Source organism: Tinamus guttatus, unplaced genomic scaffold (genome assembly GCF_059628265.1).
Source record: "Tinamus guttatus ecotype Peru unplaced genomic scaffold, ASM5962826v1 Tinamus_guttatus_pri_ptg000307l, whole genome shotgun sequence".
Classification (NCBI taxonomy): Eukaryota; Metazoa; Chordata; class Aves; order Tinamiformes; family Tinamidae; genus Tinamus; species Tinamus guttatus.
This window is the reverse complement of record NW_028288841.1, coordinates 1,823,727-1,841,905: the sequence shown is the minus strand read 5'-3', so window position 1 is coordinate 1,841,905 and position 18,179 is coordinate 1,823,727. Positions and strand designations below refer to the sequence as shown.

Sequence of the window (18,179 nt, the reverse complement as noted above, 5' to 3'; positions counted from 1 at the left end):
CGTACAGTAACGGCAGAAGACCAAGTCCTTATCGGAGCTTGTTTTATTGGGTGCAAGGAAAGGTCAGCCTCAAGGACAAGCTTCCCCACCATGGTTACCTGTTGCCTCAAACACTGGGGAACCCAGGTAACAACTGCCTGTTCCATCCAGCCATCTAAACCTGAAAAGCTGCCACATCCAGAGGACAGGAAAGTGCTGCCTTTACCAGTACTGATTCCCTGGGACACGAGCCCCGGGACCGTGCCCTGCTGCTTTTCTGCCTGTTCTTTCTTCTCTTTGCTCTTGCAGACTGGAGTCTGGCTGGTGCATTACGATCAGCCTCTGCCCCAGCACTGCTGCAAAGTCGCTCCCGGGCAGTTTTTGCAGCTCGGCACTGAACACGCTGTTAGGTTCTGGGGCAGCGTGAGACCACACACAGGGCTTGCATTAGTGGCATAAATGCTCTGAACAAAAGCAGCCTCCCAGACAGGCTGCACTCACGGTGTTTTGTTCTCTTCTTGGGAGACTCATTTCATTGGAGAGAGAATATAGAGGTGAGCTCTAGCAATAGCTCAAAAACATCCTATTGCTCTCTTTCTTCAGGGAGAACAGCTAACACCATTTCTGAAAACTGTCAGACAGCGATTTTTCTCTGGAATCAAGAAACTTGATTTGGTAAGAAAACCCTACAGATCTTTAATGATTTACTTGCTCGTCACTTTATTTTGCATGTGATAAGAGAGTAGTAATGTTTGGCTAGTGGCTGTTTGGATGCGAATTGCTAGAAAAAGACTCAGTGGAGATCACAGAAGTGTTTGATGCTGTTAACAGCAACCTCTTATCTCAGAGTCTCTTAGCCCCTGTCATCCTGAACACACTGCGCTTGCGCCACAAGCTCTGTTCTTTCTTCCCCCAGCCCAGCTCGCTGCTCCCCTTTGCCCTACCACAGCACCAGATTTTGGAAGGGTGCCAGAGTGTCCTTTGTCATGGCATGAGATTCTGCTGAAGTCCAGGCTCCCCGTTTCCCGCTGCACAGCGGGAACACGCAGCCCCCCAGCCGAAATCCTTTGTGCTGTCACAACACTCAGCCTGCTCCCGGTGGATTCTACCTTTGTTTGCCACCAGCACCTGGAGTTTTCCACCCTGCGGTGTCAGGAAGGTTAGCAGATGGAAAAGGAGACAGGAATAGAGGCGGAGTGGGGTCTGCTTGGCTTGAGATGATTCGCCTCCCACACAGCCCTTAACCATTTGATATCCCTGCGGGTGCAGCTGACAGGCAGCGCTGCACGACCCAGGCATGCAGGACGCGGAGACGCCAGACCCCGCAGAGCTGAGGCATGCACTGAGGACAGGCAGAACCAACACCAGCATGTGTGCACAGCTCCTCTCTCCTCCAAATGAGCCGAGAAGGGAATTTCTGTGGTAAGTGGCCAGCACTACACATAAGGCCAACCAAGAAAGAAACTGGCCTCCTGGTCTCAAGTCTACAAGCCACGTGTCCCAAGCTCCTCAGAGCGACAAAAACGCAGCCAGCTCTCTTCTCCAGACACTAGCTTTGCAAGAAATGCTCTGCTCCATCCCATCTCACCTGGATTTCGGCACCTCCAGCGGGCTACTTCCAAGCCTCAGGAAGTTATCAGAGTGTGTTGATGAGGAGGAACTGGAGGACTTCACTTCCACCATCCCCGTGGAAAGCAGCCTGTCTTCAGGCTGCTGTGCCCGGCTCCAGAGCACAGCTTGCGGCGACGATGCACAGCTCTTCCTCCTGTGGGATGGATGACCTGTGTGAGAAAGCTCCTTCCCACATGTTCCAACCAGGAAGCCTTTCCACATCAGGCCACATTTTATCCTAGCAGCCACAAAGTTCTTCTGCTCACTGAACCTGCTTTCCTCCCTCCCAGGAAACCACGAGTCACACGTAACTGCTCGGTGATGCTGGTACACTGTGCTCAACCCAACTTAGCCCATTCTTTTCTAGATCACCATCCATCCACATGACCTGGAAATCAGAGATAGGAGAATGCATCGGCCCACACACACATACAGCAATTTCTTCGTTTAGTCTAGCTGCAAAATGCCTCAAGCAAAGGGCTTCTCAGCAGGAAAAGGCCATTTCAACCCACTCTAAACTCCATGGATTATACCAGCACGGAGCTTAGCCCGGGTGGGCATTCTTGTGCCTTGAGGGGGGTGACAGAGACACAGCCAAACCAGTGTTGCTTCCCCTTTTATTGATTCCCTTCAGGCACCACTCACCGTGTTTCTGACTATGTGCTCATGCCAATTACCCCAGATGCAGATGCATTTCAATCTTCTCCCTCTCTCCGAGTTGACAACCCAAAACTGTTCTGGCCTCTTTTCTAGCCAGACCCACATCCAATTCACTGCCCATTGCTACACCTAATCTTAGCTTATAGTACCTCCTGCTACATACTGAATAAGTATTTGGGACTAATTCATGTCATTGCTGTTTCATGTTCAGAGGGGCTCTCTTTCTTATATTAATTGTTTCTATTTTTGAAGAGTCTAGGAACTTTTCCCCCTTCAAAAGCACAGCAAGTTGAACCAAGATCTGCCTGCATACACGAATAAACAGGGACACCTAAGGCAAACACAAACCCAAGGGAAAAAAAGAAAAAAGATAATTTCTTCCTGACATCTGAAAGGGCACCTTGGCTTTGATCAAGATCTTGAGCGCTGTCAGCAAGTACAGCTAAAGACAGGCTCATTGTACAGTGGGAAGCGCCATATCCTCCCTCCCTTCTCAAAGTACGTCCACCCTCAAACATCACACCACAGCCTCTCTCACACATTATTCATCTCATGTTATCATAGCTGCCAACATTTCCAAGCACGGCTTGCAGAGAGGAGCTTATACAGCTAAAACACAAATGCCTTTCCATGCAAGGAGACCTTGACCCACCTGTTTTCAGGGCAACACAATAAAATGCATCTCCTCTCGTCTCCCCCGCTACAGCGCGCACAGCTTTGCTCACTGACAGTCATGGTTGTGGCTACCTGTTCTCCAGACTACACAGACACAAGAGCCTGAGGTAAAACACGCACTCCCAGTCCCTAAAGTTCTCATGGAAAGGCTCACAACTTTCCCCTCCTCGAGCTCATAGCGTGGGCCCAAACCATCACCCTGGTAGCTGCAGAAACCCCAAAATAACCTCGTCTCCAACAGGAATGAAAACAAACCAGAGTTACAAAACATCACCAAATCGAGGCCTGACACATACAAGTACAGCAGATCTCTCCCAGAATGCTCCAGCCACCTCACATCTTGCACAGATCATGCTGCAGGATCTGGTCTGTAGGGCCTGAGCACTCCAGAACACGGGTCAGATCAGTGTAAACGCTTCCCGTTTCCAAACCTGTAGGCAGGCAAGCAGAAAGCAGTTCTGTATCTGCTGTGGTCACTCTCCTGCTTCAATCAAGTAGCTTCTGTGCACAGGAGGACTCTGCATGGGCCACTTGACAAATGCAGTTTGGGGCTCCCCCCTTTTATTTTGTGATTTTGCAGCTCATCTGCCTGTTCTTCAGTATTTCATAAATTGAATCTTACTGTGCTTAGGAAAGCTGCTGCCACTAGCACAGCTGCAGGCTTCTCAGTCCCAGAGGATTTCCAGCTGCCTCCAGCACAACCCAGATTTAATTTAAAATAATTGCAGTGTAAAATAGCATCTTCACATGTGCTGAGGGAGAGGAGTGAAAAATTAAACTGAGAGGGGCAGCCCTCAAGAACAGCTCCGAAATCCCCAAACACAGAACCAGAAACTCCATAAGCAAGCGGAGCACCTGCCCCAGGCAGCAGAACCACCCGAGACATCTTCCCCACCTTGGCTGCATAGGCAAGTCCCACACAGCTCTTCAACAACAGGAACCACTGCAAATTTCACGTTCTCTCCCCAAACCATCTCTAGGCAACGTTGCAGACAGCAGCCTGGTTTCAGCTCACACGTCATGGCCTGTCAGAGGTGCGTAAGTCTAGAGGGGATCCCTAGTCACCCACTCCACGTCCCATTAGTGCAGACACCTCCTTGTATAACCTCTTCCATAAACCAATTAAGCCTCATTACAGAGCATCTAAGCTTTTTGTCTCCACTTTCCCCGGGTGAGGCTGCTGCCAAATGACATTTTCCTTAATCCAGCAACAATTTCACTGCGTGTAACTTTGAAACTGGTCAACAAAGGAACAAAAAAGAACACATACACAAAAACAAACAACAAAACTTGCTACCATCTCAGGGGACAAAGTTCAGCAACATCCCTGCAGAAGCCTGGCAGTCATTAACACAGGGGAGTCTCCAGCTCCTGGTGTAGTTCTCTAGCACAAGCTGCTGCAAGACCTCCAAGAGCCAAATCCCTCCCTGCACTGCAGGGAGCCCAGAGCAGACCCAGAGAGCTGGCTGCTCAGAGGTATCTTTTCTGCTGTGGTGAGAGCCTGCCCCGTTTGTTCTGCAGTCCGCTGCGTGACTGTCTCCTCACCATGCTGCCTGGGCTTGTGCTCCTGCTGGCATCAGCTCCACTGCTTCATAGGTGAAGCTCCCAGCTGCTCCAGGAGAGCTTTCCAGCCCCAGGGAGAAGTCGCTGCTCAGGCTCGTGGTGCTGCCTCGATCTCTCTGTTCTAGAAAATAATAATAATAAAAAAGAGGCAGAATTACATGAAGACAAGCTTGGATTAACTGATTCTTCCTCTCCCTTTGAACCTTACACTTTCCACTCGCCCTGGGACATCACTCTTGCCATGCCCCCCAAAGGCAGCACAGTTCACCTGGCTCCCCTTCGCAGTGGGAACCCCAGCCCCAAGGGCCCAACCGTCACCAGCACCCAGAGGGGCTGATCCCAGCTGCACTCACGGAGCATGCAGATCTCTTCCAGGGTGAAGCCCACTGGCAAACTCCTCCTTCTGGGGAAGGAAAGACAAGGTCATGTCAACCACGTTGCAGCACTGCATGCGGTCTGGCCGCAGCCAGATCTGTGTTGCTCACAGGGGATCAGATTAGGGGGAAATCAGCTGTGCAGGGGCCCAGGCATTGTATCTGACTCTCTCTAGCCATTTCAGCCCACACACTCTGTACTTTTTGCAACAGGTCGCTGCAGGCAGTTATGTGTTTAAGCAGAGTTAGAAGCCTCCTCCAGGATGGGGTTTGTTTCTTTTATGTCCCTCCTGAAATCATGTGTAATGTCTATCAGAAGGCAGCCACGCCGCTCCCCCGGCAGTGCCCGATGGGCCTTGCTGTGCAGCCCGCTCGAGCCAGAGCGCCCGCTCTGCGTTCACCTGTGCTGAGCAGCCACGGACGGTCGTAAAGCAGAGAGCACGTTTCAGCCTGGACAATTTTCAGAGCTCAACGTTGCACCTCAAAAAGCCTCGGCCCCATTTTGCAGCCTTCAGAGTGCAGAACAAATTAAAGAAAACTGGGCCAGGACACCAGGGCTTCTATCTCCCCAAAGGAACAGCACTAACGAGCTCCCTGGCTCTGTAGCCCATGCAGCAGCAGACACAGGCGCCTTACCTCTGCGACTTCACAGCAGAGAACTCCTCAGAGGTGATGTGCTTCAGAAAATTGAAGCAGAAAAAGAAAATCTGAGCAAAGGGAGAGAGAAGAGTGGTTCAGAGATGAACCCGAGGCTCCATGCAGCCTCTTATCTTGGCAGGGAGGTGCTGGCAAGAAGGAGATAGCAAGAAATCTGCAGCTCCCAGACTCTGATATGCCATGGGCTGCCCCCATCTCATTGCGGGCCTTGCCTTGCATGTAAAACAGACCCTGTTCCCCATCACGGGGAGGCTCAGAAAGGAGTGCATAACCAGGCTCCTTACCAATGCTCAGCACGCATGCCACGAGCACAGCAAGGGCACTTAGGCCATCGACGCTGACTGGAAAAGGAACAGGCCCCCAGCAGCTGCTCACGCATCCCAGCAAGCAGCAAACCCCGGCAGGCCTGGCTGGGAATAGCTAAAGGGCTTGCATGGGCTAGAGGAATCGCATGCTCCACCTTGGTGCTGCAGCACCATCACACCAAAGCACGCGGCGCCTGCAGCCTCTGCAGCCCCAGGCTCATGCCCTGCCATACACCAGCCGCTCTGCAGCACTCGGCCGGCTCTGCCTCTGCCAACCCAACGACCTGGCCAGGGCAGAGCCCCTGTGCTCCTGCCACGGGCACCGCGAGTGCTGGAGCCAGCTGCACACCCCCACGCCAGCTATTGGCACCCTCCTTGGCTCAGCAAGCATTGGGCCCAAGCAGAGTCGTGAGCCAGGAGGCAGCAGAGCTCTGGGAAGTGAGGGAATATGGGAGAGAGACACTAAGATGGGATCTGGAACCCTCCAAGGAGGGAAAAGAGGCGCGGGAGCCATCTCTGCTTTCTGCAAGGGGTGCAGTACTGCTCAAGGGCTGGGGCTCGCTAGAGAGTCCAAGGAATGGAGGATTAGCAATAGGGTTAGCCACACTGCCCACCTGGGACCCCTATCCAAAAGGGACGGGCAGTCTACTGCAGTCGTTGTCAGAGCATCACTTGCTGTTAAGCAGTGGAAGATCTGAACACAATTAGCCCCACTGATCACAACTGCCTCCCATCTACGCACAGCCCCACAGACACACACTAGAACCAGTGTAGGCTGCTCCATGGCCCTGTGGTGACAAGCCACTTGCAGCTGCAGCACCTAAGCTGGGGGCTGGCGCTCCAGACAAGCACCCAAGACTGCAGCTTTATTTCCGAGCTCCCAGGAATCAGACACCTTAAGCATCCCTTCTCATCGCTGAGCTGGATAGAGATCCCGGCTCCCTTTCACCATGGGTCTAAACACTAACGGAACAGGAGGGGAAGCAGCAGGACTGACACTCACCAGCCAGACTGCAGCCTGAGATAAACAGCATTCTCACACCTCACGGGAGTAACAGGGGCAAGGCTCCCACCTCGTATTTCCAGCACCTCAACACCCAGAGCCCAGCGAGACTGCTGGCATTATCAGGAAGCACACAGTGATGCTGCTACCTTAAACAAGCATCCAAGAAACAGAAAGTTGTGCTCAGCCACTGCCCCAGACCAGACACTCACCTCTTCTCCTTTACTGAGTCGATCGACTAACATGTGCCTGGAAAAGAGAGCAAGGGAAAGAGATCACATGCTAGAAGCCAGAACTAGGAGAAGAGCACAGGCTATCAGGAGTAGTCAGTGTACAAAAAGCACCAGCTCCTCTTTGTCACAGCTCAGCAACTTGGTGGGAGCCCAAATACACAGCCCTGGTTGTGAGCAAACACTGATGGTGACCCCCTGAGGATTTCACCCTTACTGTGCAGAGTTACAGTAAACTCTAGTGCACATACCCGAAAAGAAACCAGTCATAGGCCACTGTTAGGTAGAGAATCTCCGATGGCTCCAGGGACGCATGGATCAGCCCATCCTGCAAAGCAAATGAGGCAGCCTTCAGGCACCAGCTCTGGAGGCAAGGACTTGGAGTTCATCATCTACTGGAAAATGCCATGGGGAACCAGGACACCCTCCTTGTCTCCAGGTGGGGGTCAGGCACCTCCTGGCTATAGCACACAGCATTCCAGGTGCTGAGCAGAGCTGGAAGTATGCTTCCAGCCTGGGATACGCTGCCTGAAGGCAGGACAGTTTATCAGGCTCCACATCAAAGCCAATTCCACTCCCTCTCTGAAGCCAGCATGGTCAACGGAGCAGTAACAGCTCCACCACCACTTTCCAGCGACATGGTCACTCGTTCTCCCACCTACTGCCCCACATCAGCTGGATACTCACAGCCCATAAGGAGAGGCGTAACAGAGAGATGAAGAGAGGAGTTCGATCCCAGCCAGATATACAGTGCACCAGGAGCCCGCTGTCATCTGTTCCACGTGGGAGCAGGAAGGAGAAGCAAACAAAGGACTTGTAACAGGAGCAATGCCCATTCTTTATGGTAAATCTCTAGAATAAGCCATTCTCCATCGCCACAGCCTATCTGTGCTGAGAAGCAGAGCTCATCCTCCATGCCACAACATTTTGCCTTGGAGGTGACAGCCAACACCGTGTTCAGACTGCCCTAGGTTGTCAGCAGCCCTGGCTGATGAGCTCTCCTAGTTCTGACAGGTGCTCAGGACACAAAGCCACTAGTTATGAACATCATCTTGCTTCCCAAAACAGCCATTGCCCCGTTGCAACCCCCCACCACCTTCCATCCTCATATCAGAGATAAACCCACACCAAGTTAGCATTTATTTTCAGCCTAAGAGGACAGAAGAATCCAACCACCAGCTCCGAGAGAAACAAATCTTCCCTTCCCACTGATACACACTGGCACAGGGGCACACATGGGGCATCATTCCTGTGATCTCCAGGAAGTTTCTGGGGTTTTTCCATACAGTAACTACAGGAGAATCTGCTGCAGGGTTGTTGCCAGTGTCACCCACAGCTCCATCTATCCAACAGGCCTAGGTATAATTTGCAGCATCCAGCAGGGATGCAGGATGCCAGCGTAGGGCTACCTGCTTGCTTTGAACTGGGGTGGCTGTAGCAAAAGGAGATAATAACAAGGCACCTAATAAGACCCAGGGAGCAAGGAGCTTGCCTTACCATCACTATTGATGATAGAGATCAGCAGCTTCAGGTAGTTCTGTGTCTGTTGCACGAGGTCCCAGCTCTGTGTGGAAACAGAAATGACAAGGGTCACCTCACAACAAAAGGCTGCTCCGTACTTCAGTACCTGCCATGTTCTTGACCTCTCTATCCAGAATAGCAGCTAAGCACAAAAAAAAAACCCCACAGCCCTTGTTCAACAGGGCACACTTTCCCATCCTCTAAAACAGCCCCCCTAGGACAACAGGACAGAGGAGCGGAAAAAAAAAAATCCATTCCTACTGCCTATGTGAGCTGCTGTCAGGAGCCCTGCAGCCTGTGGATGAAGGCTGGGCCCAAAACCTGCTTGCCTGACACCCTACAGCTCCAAGCAGACCATGTTTTGAGACTGAACCAAGCTGGTGAACACCCGAGGAGCAGTGACCTGGTTCTGCAGCCCCCTGCATGCACACACTTTGCAGAAGGGCTCAGCAGCCACGTTACAGCTCTGTACATGATGCAAGCAGCACCATGGGCTGAGCACATTAGCAGCCCATCCCCACTGCAGCTCTCTGCCCAAAATTCTTTGACTGGCCCAGGTAAATAGCTGCATCAGGGCTGCTTGCAGAGGGCTGACCCCCTTCCAGCAGCTCCAGATGGGAGCTAGACTTGTACAGTAACGCTCAGGCGGCAGCAGCACGGAAGGGCTCTGAACTTCGGCACCCTCGGTGCTATGAGATGCAGATATTTCACACCTGTGCAGGTGAGAAGATCAGAACAAGGCCAAGTGTGGTGTTCTCAACCACTACGTCATGGGAAGATGCAGGGAATTTTGAGAATCTCCTCAGAGCCAGAACCAAGGCAATGGAAGCAGGATAGCACTGGTGAGGACAAAGTGAGGAGAGGGCCAAATATTTTGTCGTGACAATTATTGGCATGAATCATTTTTGCCTCCCAAAGGCAGAACAGCTTGTTGTGTATGTCTATGTGCACTTTAGACTGCTGTCACACAAAGAACATACCACCCTGCCCTGAAGCCTGCAGAGCAAGAGAGGAGTATGGAAATGGGAAACATGCTGAGCCTAAGGGCAGAAAAACACATAATTCCAAAGTCTTTTTATCTGCCCACTTCAACCCAATCTTATGCTCATGACAAAAAGAATAATATAATTATCCAGTTTGATCTCTCTATACTATAAACAAAAATGTTTGGTTCAGTTGCTTCACATACAGCCTAAAGCTTGAACTTGGCAATAACTCTGTCCAGAGAAGCATCTAATCTGTTTCCAAGTTTATTGTTCCTTTGACAGCCTGTTCTAAGAGATCACCCTCAAAAGTAACATACAGTACTGCTGTTCTCATTTGTCTGATTTCAGCTTGCAGATATTGTTCCCTGTGCAATTTCCTTCCCTGGATTGAAGAGTGCTTTACAACTAGTATTTTCTCCCTATGAAGGTACTTATATGCCAATTAAGTCAACTCTCCATCACCTCTGTGATTAGCAAAACAGACCGAGAACTTCAGCTTTGAGTCAAGGACGTTCTCCAGTTCTCAGATCATTTCTGCGTTTATTTCTTACATCCTCTTCAATTTTTAGCTTACCTTAAAAAAAGGTACGGCTTTTTAAAACACTGATATTCTGGTTTTAAAACATCAGTATTCTAGTGAACAAGTTTCAAGTCATAAGCAAATGTGGTCCTATCCATTCTGCTTCAGTATTGCAAGCTACTTTTCCATCATTCTGCTTAAACTATCATTTTAACATTATTTCCATCACTGACTGAGAAATGGTGGCCCCGGCACTGGGAGGCCCTTCTAGTTCTGCAGTGCTTCCAGCTACAGAGCATGGGATTCAATCACTGCAAAACCTGAAAAAAACAGGAAGGGGACAGTGGTGGCTCCGTGGATGTGTAAGCACCCTCATCAGCGTTGTGGGATAAGATGGTGCTCTCAGACAGGAACATGGGCGAGCCCCAAAGCTCAGGCAGAGAGTTCAGTCACTTTGTGATGCTGTCATGCTAATAAGCAATGGAAATGCGATACAGTAAATCATATTTGACTACTTTCCCATCGTAGAACAGGCATTTTGCACACCCATTACAGAAGGTGCCTAGTTACTAGCTTACTATTCACATAAGGGAAAGGTGATCTTTCTCAAGACTGTCCATAGCCAAGGAAATCTGTCCACTGGAGGCATGTGCCTAAGCTAAGATTGTTTCCTGTCCCATGTTTCCTAGGTCTGTTAGTGATGCATCTCCCTAACGGACTGTCAGGTGCAAGCAACTACAGACTGCTGTTCTGAACAGTTAACTCTGCAGCCTCTCTACCTGTGGTCTGGCATGAAGTGAGCCAGAATATAGCAATGGTGACATGTCAAACTTGAAATATTTAATGATCTTTCATGTCTGAACCTCTAACCTCTCACAGGCACATATGCTTTCCTCACCTGGTACTCACTCCAATCAATATTCAGAGATTGGGTCAGAGAGACTGGGATGCTTAATGGAGCATCTACATAATCCTGCAAAAAAACAGACGTAACAGGTCAGAGAAAAGCCATGACTAGAAAGAACAACTGCAAAATGGTACACTTAGAAGAAATTATCTCAAAGCATCTTTGAATGCAAAAACTCGTAACAAGAATTAACTCCCACTCTTAGAGAACGAATGATGAGTGGATAACGGAAGCATTTCATTACTAGGGACACAAAAAGCTAGGAATAAAACATTTTAGTTTGTTAATTCCTATAGGGCTGTTTCTGCTCACTAAACCACCTCCTCCAGCAAAAGAGAGGATAAGAAGAAGAAAACTGAGAACAGAGGCTACCAACGAAACATCATCAATACTCAAAACAGGAGCAACTCGTGCTTCCCATGAGAGGTTGAGCATCCTGGAGTTCAGGATATTGATTTATTTTACACATGACTTTTACAATGAATGAGTCATTTAGCACATTCACTATCTGTTTTCTCCTGCTGGTTTTCTCCTCATGATTAGGAATAAGCATACAACATACACACTCCAGGAACTCTTTGAGACAAGACTTATGCACACTAGAGCCCACAGCTTTCCATTTTGTAATATCTATGTACCTGTTTCCAGTTAAATATGAGACCTTCAGCCGTATAATCCCGATCTTTGTACTCCTTAAAAAATTCACAGCCTGCAAGAAAAGAAGTAATGAACAACGATTCGACTAACTGATACCTAACAACTCAGCTGCCCTAAGGGGTTGAAAATGCTGGCAGCCCAGAGCCCCGAAGCATCAAAATAATCAAAGCTGTTGCCTGTGGGAAGCGAGGAGCAGTAACCAGGGCAGTTGGCAGCATGGCCTCTGAGCAGCAACAACCCTCAGCAGTGAGCACACTCACACAGCAGCCCAAGGGCCAACTCCAAAGCGCAGTAAATCCGGGGTCTGAGACACGGGTCTCGCACCCTCCCAAGCAGCAGGTTTCACAGAACGACCTGCCCTTTCCAGGGCCACTGACTTCTGCACAGGTGTGGGGAATCAGCTTGATATCCTGGCTGAGAAGGAACCGGCAAGTGAAGGTGTTGGCAGAACCCTGGGGAAAGTCAAATGCCACAGAGCATCTGCTGCAGGTGACAGCAAAAGACCCTGTTAGAAGCAGCTGTGGCTTTTCTCATATTAAGTCTTCTCTTTCAAACATCAGAACTGCCCTGTCTGTAGGAAGCAAGTACAAAACAGCTTCCAAGGCAGGCTCTGAATGCAGGAAAAAAATGCAAAAAAATAAGGCAGTCTTCAAATGAAAAAAAAACTTCTCAATTTCCTGAGCTTTAATTGAGTTAGCTGAAATTTAGCTTTACCCTGCTGAAGTTTGTGTCTTTTGGCTCCTGTTCTTCTTGAATAAATATCTGGAATCTCTGCTGCAAACTGCAGCCACTTAGTCACAGCTGAGCAGCACCATTAGCACTGCAGCACCTGCAGGCTGCACGAGCCCCTCTCCCAAGAGCAGGGCAGGTCACAGAACCTCCCGAGTGTCCGTATTACCCAGACACATCCAACGCAATGATTCCTACCCCCTAAGTCACAGGCAACTCAAACGGTTGTGATGTGTAGTCTCAATTTGCTGAGAAAAACAGCAGCAGCTTATATCTGTGACAATTGCAACAGAAACCAGTAATATTCTTAATTTTATAGGCCTTTATCTGCACAGCAAACCCAATAGGAATCTTTAAAGTTTTTCCTTTTTTTTTTTTTTTTTAATTTCCTGAATTGTTCCTAATTTCTGTATAAATAAACAGGTACCTTTGAGACATTTGGGGGCCACAAGTAACTGATAAGTTTTGTTTTGGAGCATCCATAACAGCTTTATTTTTTTTCCCCAGCTCCCTGTCTTTTTGTGCAGAGGAAGGGGGTGGGGAGGTCCTGTTTTGCAGGCAGATCTGAGTCCCAGCAGTTTCACATCCAATCCCACTACCGGGCTGGACAGCAGTGGCCAGCCAACAATATTCACCCCATCGTTAAGAGTGCAGCAAATGACCCGGTGGTGGTTGCCAGAAGCAAGAACTAATATAACCAGGGAGATGGACTGGGGTGGCTCGTATCTTGGTTGCACTTTGCAGGCTCCTGTTGACAGCTTTTCTCAGCACTGACTACATAATACAGAGATTCTCTCTGTTGCAGAGATTCTCTCTGCAACACTTGGACTAGGAAATACTTTTAAGAACTGGGGCTGTATGTAGCTTGAATCGAATGATATATTTTGCATCAAGAAGTAGTTTGCAGCTGCAGGAATGGGAAAGGACGAAATACTTCAGAGGCTATGGAGGGATCAAACACAGTTCTCTCTCTGGGACTTTTTCTCTGTGCTTGAATTTGTTGTAACTGCTGAGAATTTCTCTTGCCATCTCAAAGATGCTTAGTGCTGACTCACACTGCCAGAGGCTCCAGCTCCACGGCACTATTCTCAGTTTAAAAGCACCTTCCCCTCCAGAGGGAGCACAGGAAACATTCAGCAAGCCACAATCATTTCACAACACACACAGGTAGTTCCCAGTCCCCAGAAATGGATTGTCACCTGTCCCTTGGAGTCCCTCTAGACATCAGTCCTATACCTGGATATGGGATGGAGAGAAGCGTGAAATCAGCATAACGTTGAGCTTTGTCCACCTTCTCAGAAGACGTCACACTGTGCAAGACAAGAGAACAGCAGACAGTTAGAGTGCTTTTCACATGGACACTGCCACCCAAAAAGACACCTGCAGCATCTCCTCGCACTATGACGCGACTCAGAAGTGGGCAGAATTGAGCATCCAAACCCAGATGTCCCATAGGACAAAAACACTTCAGCTTTTCCCCAAGAGGAATATCAGAAGAAGCATCTCTCTGTTTCCACATACAAATGGAGGGGTCCTTTACACTTCCCTTTCTGAATTTTTCACATCACCTAAAGTTGTAAAGAGAAAATCTATGCAGATCACAGAAGACAACACAGCAAAGCAGGTATCTTCCCCTTTGCTACCACTTTCTTTGGCCTAAAACCTTGGGGTTCTCTTTACAGCACTGATTAGCTCTTAATCCTGCTGCAGGGTATTTCCAGGACCAATAAACATCCACAAGTGAGGGCTACCAGCCGCAATGCGAAGCCTGCAGAAAAACAGATGAATCCAGACTCACTTCAAGCCAAACTTCACCTTCTTGTTCTCCACCATCAGGTCGCAGATGTATCGGACAGACAGGTACCGAAGCAGCTTGATGTCATGTCCTCTGACCTTGTCGAACAGCTGGGAGTCTGCGTTCCTGCAACACAGTACAAGGGAAAGCCAAATCAGCACCAAATGCTGACCCTGTCACTCCGACTGCCTGCGTGATACAGCCACAGCCTCTCAAACTACTTCCAGCCATGAGGCCTGAAGCCTGAGCTTCGTCCTCACAGCTCACAGGCACATTCTGCAACGAACTGATTTTGCAGACTTGGTCCTTAGGGTCCCTCCCCCCATATGTCACTCTTCTACAGCAACAAGCACATAAGCAAAACACAGAAAGTTTTCTCCAGCCTGGAGATCTGCTTTTTGATCAAGTGAACACTTCTGCATAATTCAGAGGCCTTTTTAACAGACTGGCATCTTCCAACCATTCTCCCTGGCAATAGATGAGTAATCTTCAGTCACACCGCGTCTGACCAGCCTTTAGCACCAGCATGTTCAAGCACACAAGGAAAGGCTCTTTTTCACAAGCAAGGATTCCCAGCTCAGTGATCATTTCAAGCTTGCACCAAAGCCCATCTTATAGAGGAAGGAGCAGCATTAAGCACCTCAGCCAGTCACGTTTGCTCCATGCCCTTTTCTCCATGTGACATGCACAAACCTAAATGCAGAGTCTTCCTCTGACACGTCCTCCGCGTCTGCCCAAGCATCGTCAGAACCCCCTGCAAGGAAGACATTAATAATTAAAACTTGTATAAACTATTTCAATCCCCACGCCCTACACACACACACACACTCTAGAAAGCCATAGTTTGGGGGGGTGGATCTCGATTTTCCTCTGTATTTCCTCTCCCTACAGAGCCTGTTTTCTAATACAGCCCGCCTTTCCCTTGGCCTTGCAAACCCAGGCAACCTTGGCAGGTCAGTCCCATAACTGACAGCTGGAAATGCACCCCTGATAGTGCTGTGCAATTCCTAGTTAAGTTTCAGTTCTCTTATACCAGACACCCAAAATGCCCCTGAAAAAACTTCCCAATTCTCACTATTAGCTCCTTTTGATTCAAGCTGATCAGCCAAGCAACAAGTTCTTCTCCCTTTACTTAACCTATTCTCACCCTCAGTTTCGGAGGGTCAATACCCCAAATCCATCAGGCTGCCCAACTTGCCCACCTGCTTCCCACTTTTCAGCCTCAAGTTCCTTCACTTCTCCTGGCAGAGGAGGCACAGCACTTTATCTCGTAGGACAGTGCTTGGAAACAGGCACCAGATTTCATGCTCTGTCCTATTTTTCAGGCCTGATATAGGTAGGTCCATAACAGAGCTCTGAACCTGCTTGCAGGAAAGCCTGATCTCACATCTCAGTCACCACCCCTGCCCTGACCAACCTAACCACACAGCTTGTTAGATGGTTCCTCACTCACCTGAGAAGATATAGTTGTAGCCAGTACGCCCATAGAGCTCTCCCCAGCCAGCTAACGTTGCTGATCTGCAAATATGCTGGAGGAAGATTTTGTTATTAGCCACACATCCCAAAAATCTTTTCTTTATCAGCCCAATGTCCTGGTTGCTGTCACATTACAAAGATAAGGCTGGTACCTACAGTGACTGCCTCTCAGCAGCCTTCCCTGCAACCCTGACCACGATTAAGTTCTCCAAACACATCAGCCTCTCAAAAGCCTCAATCTGTAGCTAGTTTTTAAATCACATTTTCATCTCTAGCTCTCCAATTCACTAATACATTAAATTCCTGATAAATTAGCAGCATTCGTGCTCTGTTAATACCCTGCTTGAGCCTTATCCTTCATATTCCCATTGATAAGATTATGGATGGTCACATCCAGCACCACCCTGGGCAGTTCACTCCTGTGGGTAAAGGGCAGCAGGTCCAGCCCGTGACAGCTCCGATCAAGCCGGATTAAAATCGTCACGTGTGTGATTTTGCTATTCATGCAATGCTTCTGACTTGAATTAAGAATACTGAATTAAGTTACATAAATTTTGAATGCGATTACTCCTGCTGGGCTTCAATGCAGCTTAAGCAATCTATATAAAAAATAATCTAATTTCCTTTTCTTGTAGATTCCCTTGCAGACAAGCCCACGTATTCATCAGACCATTTTTTGCCATCTTGCCTCCCTAGGGAGCATACAAGGGAAACTTCTCTTTAGAAATAGAAGTTGTTCAAAAGAGAGCTCGCTGCTGGAAAGCATAAGGGTCAGGAAGTGACAGCAGTTGTCTTTCCCCTCTCAAAGGCCACTTATCTGTGGTGCTCTCAGAAGGAATGCAGAGATGCAGAAAATGCTAGTTCCTTGGTGCAATGCTCATGACATGGTGGGGAAAAAAAGCAGCCTGAAGCCCCATAGATGATTTAGGTAGCCTAAACAGCAAATGTTATCTATTTCTGCAGACCGCCTGCCCACACCTAAGACTATCTTTTGCAGCACTAGGGAAGGTAACAACCCTCTGAAGAAAAGGCCGCACGGCTCAAATGGCAGAAAGTTCATTTTCTAAGTTAAGACAGGTAACCCATGAAGCTTTACCTTTCCCTTGTATAGAATGACTGGGCAAACAAATCGTCCTCTACACCTCGCCATCTTACTTCGGTTGATAAGGTCCTGTAGTTTGCCAACCTGCACAGTGCTCTCAAACCTATTGGACAGAGATTCAGTTCAGTACACAGTGCATCTTCCCACATCTCTTCCAACGAAGTGTCTGCAGACACCCTGGGCTGCAATCCCCATCCCTCAGCTCAGAAACCAGCTCTGGAGTGAGCAAGCAACTAGAAACGCTCCTGCTGCCATCCAACACGAGCGGACGCTTTTCTGTCTCCTTTTCTTTATTTTGAGAGGCCAACTGCACAGTCTGCAACAACAAGCACCTTCAGGAGCAACAGCGTGCTGGCAATATGAGCACTGTCAGTGCTGGCAGAACAGTCTGCTACAGACTGGCATGTGGAGTACGAGCGAGTGCCTGCTGCAATGAGCCAGTCTACAGAAACATACGTTTTGTTTTGCCTCTCCACAACCTTTTTCTTCAAAGAGAAGCTCAGCACTGCTGACTATCACAGTGAATTTTACAAGCAAAAAATAAATAAAAAAGAATCAAAGCTTAAGCTGTCAATGAGCCTTAGTTCTGGTCACTTGAATACACCCATTGCTGAGTAATTAGACAAATGTCCATAAATTGGCTAGGGTAGCTAGGTAGATTAATGTCAGCTGCATCTACACAGCTGAAGTTTGTTTGGTTCTATTGGTTAGAAAAGAACAGAAACGCCTTCCGGGCTTGAGACACATTCTGGAAGGAGCTTAAAATTCCTAGTATTTGTCTAAAGTACCAGTCTAAATCTGATAGGAATCCAAAGTTACTTCTGAACTACCCAGACCTTCCGGAGGTACAGTCAACACAGGGGACAACTGGAGTTTCCACAAGGACCTGGACTAATATTGAGACTGGAATGGTAGAAACCAGACGATGTTCACTGATATAAAAAAATGTGTGATTGCACACTCAGAGATGATTAACAAGAATTTCTAGTCGACCCTTTCCTGCAGTGAAGCTTTGGAGAACAGCCTGATTTCTGGATGCCCATAGGTGGTCAACACGGCAAGCCTGAAAAAAAGGGACAAACAGGAACGTGGGAAACCCTCCAGTAAAACAGAGAAGTACCAGCTGAGAAAGTGTGTAATTCTAGTAATGTACATACACACATGCTTGAAGAGGCATAGCAAGACCCTGAGGGTGGTCAGGGACAGGCATGTGAGTTGCCAAAGAGATCATTGCAGCTTCTTTGGCTGAGCAAATTAGGACTAAGTTGCATTAGGGTGAAGAAAAGAATTTAGCAACAGGCAAGGAAAAAAAGCTCAAAGCATAATGCTGATCAAAGAACAAACTGGTAAGAAAGTTAAAAAGAAAAAAATAAGAAAAAGGAAAAAAAAGGTTTCCAAGCCTCTGAGCAGTGGGTCTGGAGCAACCTAC

At 48.5% G+C, this 18,179-nt stretch overlaps 1 protein-coding gene across 2 annotated transcripts in view; it reads right to left on the bottom strand.

The window, feature by feature from the left end:
• The window catches only part of MTMR14 (myotubularin related protein 14), a 30,351-nt gene that overhangs the window by 8,689 nt on the left and 3,483 nt on the right, over nt 1–18,179 (bottom strand). For both annotated transcript variants that reach the window (XM_088528193.1, XM_088528194.1), the window contains exons 3-17: nt 16,745–16,853; nt 15,626–15,701; nt 14,866–14,926; nt 14,176–14,298; nt 13,614–13,687; nt 11,630–11,700; nt 10,983–11,057; nt 8,555–8,621; nt 7,745–7,830; nt 7,309–7,385; nt 7,040–7,076; nt 5,499–5,569; nt 4,842–4,891; nt 4,471–4,609; nt 1,568–1,744 (exon numbers count right to left, since the gene is read on the bottom strand). In XM_088528193.1, the coding sequence (XP_088384319.1) occupies nt 1,568–1,744; nt 4,471–4,609; nt 4,842–4,891; nt 5,499–5,569; nt 7,040–7,076; nt 7,309–7,385; nt 7,745–7,830; nt 8,555–8,621; nt 10,983–11,057; nt 11,630–11,700; nt 13,614–13,687; nt 14,176–14,298; nt 14,866–14,926; nt 15,626–15,701; nt 16,745–16,853 (1,293 nt within the window). The remainder of the gene's footprint in view (nt 1–1,567; nt 1,745–4,470; nt 4,610–4,841; nt 4,892–5,498; nt 5,570–7,039; nt 7,077–7,308; nt 7,386–7,744; nt 7,831–8,554; nt 8,622–10,982; nt 11,058–11,629; nt 11,701–13,613; nt 13,688–14,175; nt 14,299–14,865; nt 14,927–15,625; nt 15,702–16,744; nt 16,854–18,179) is intronic.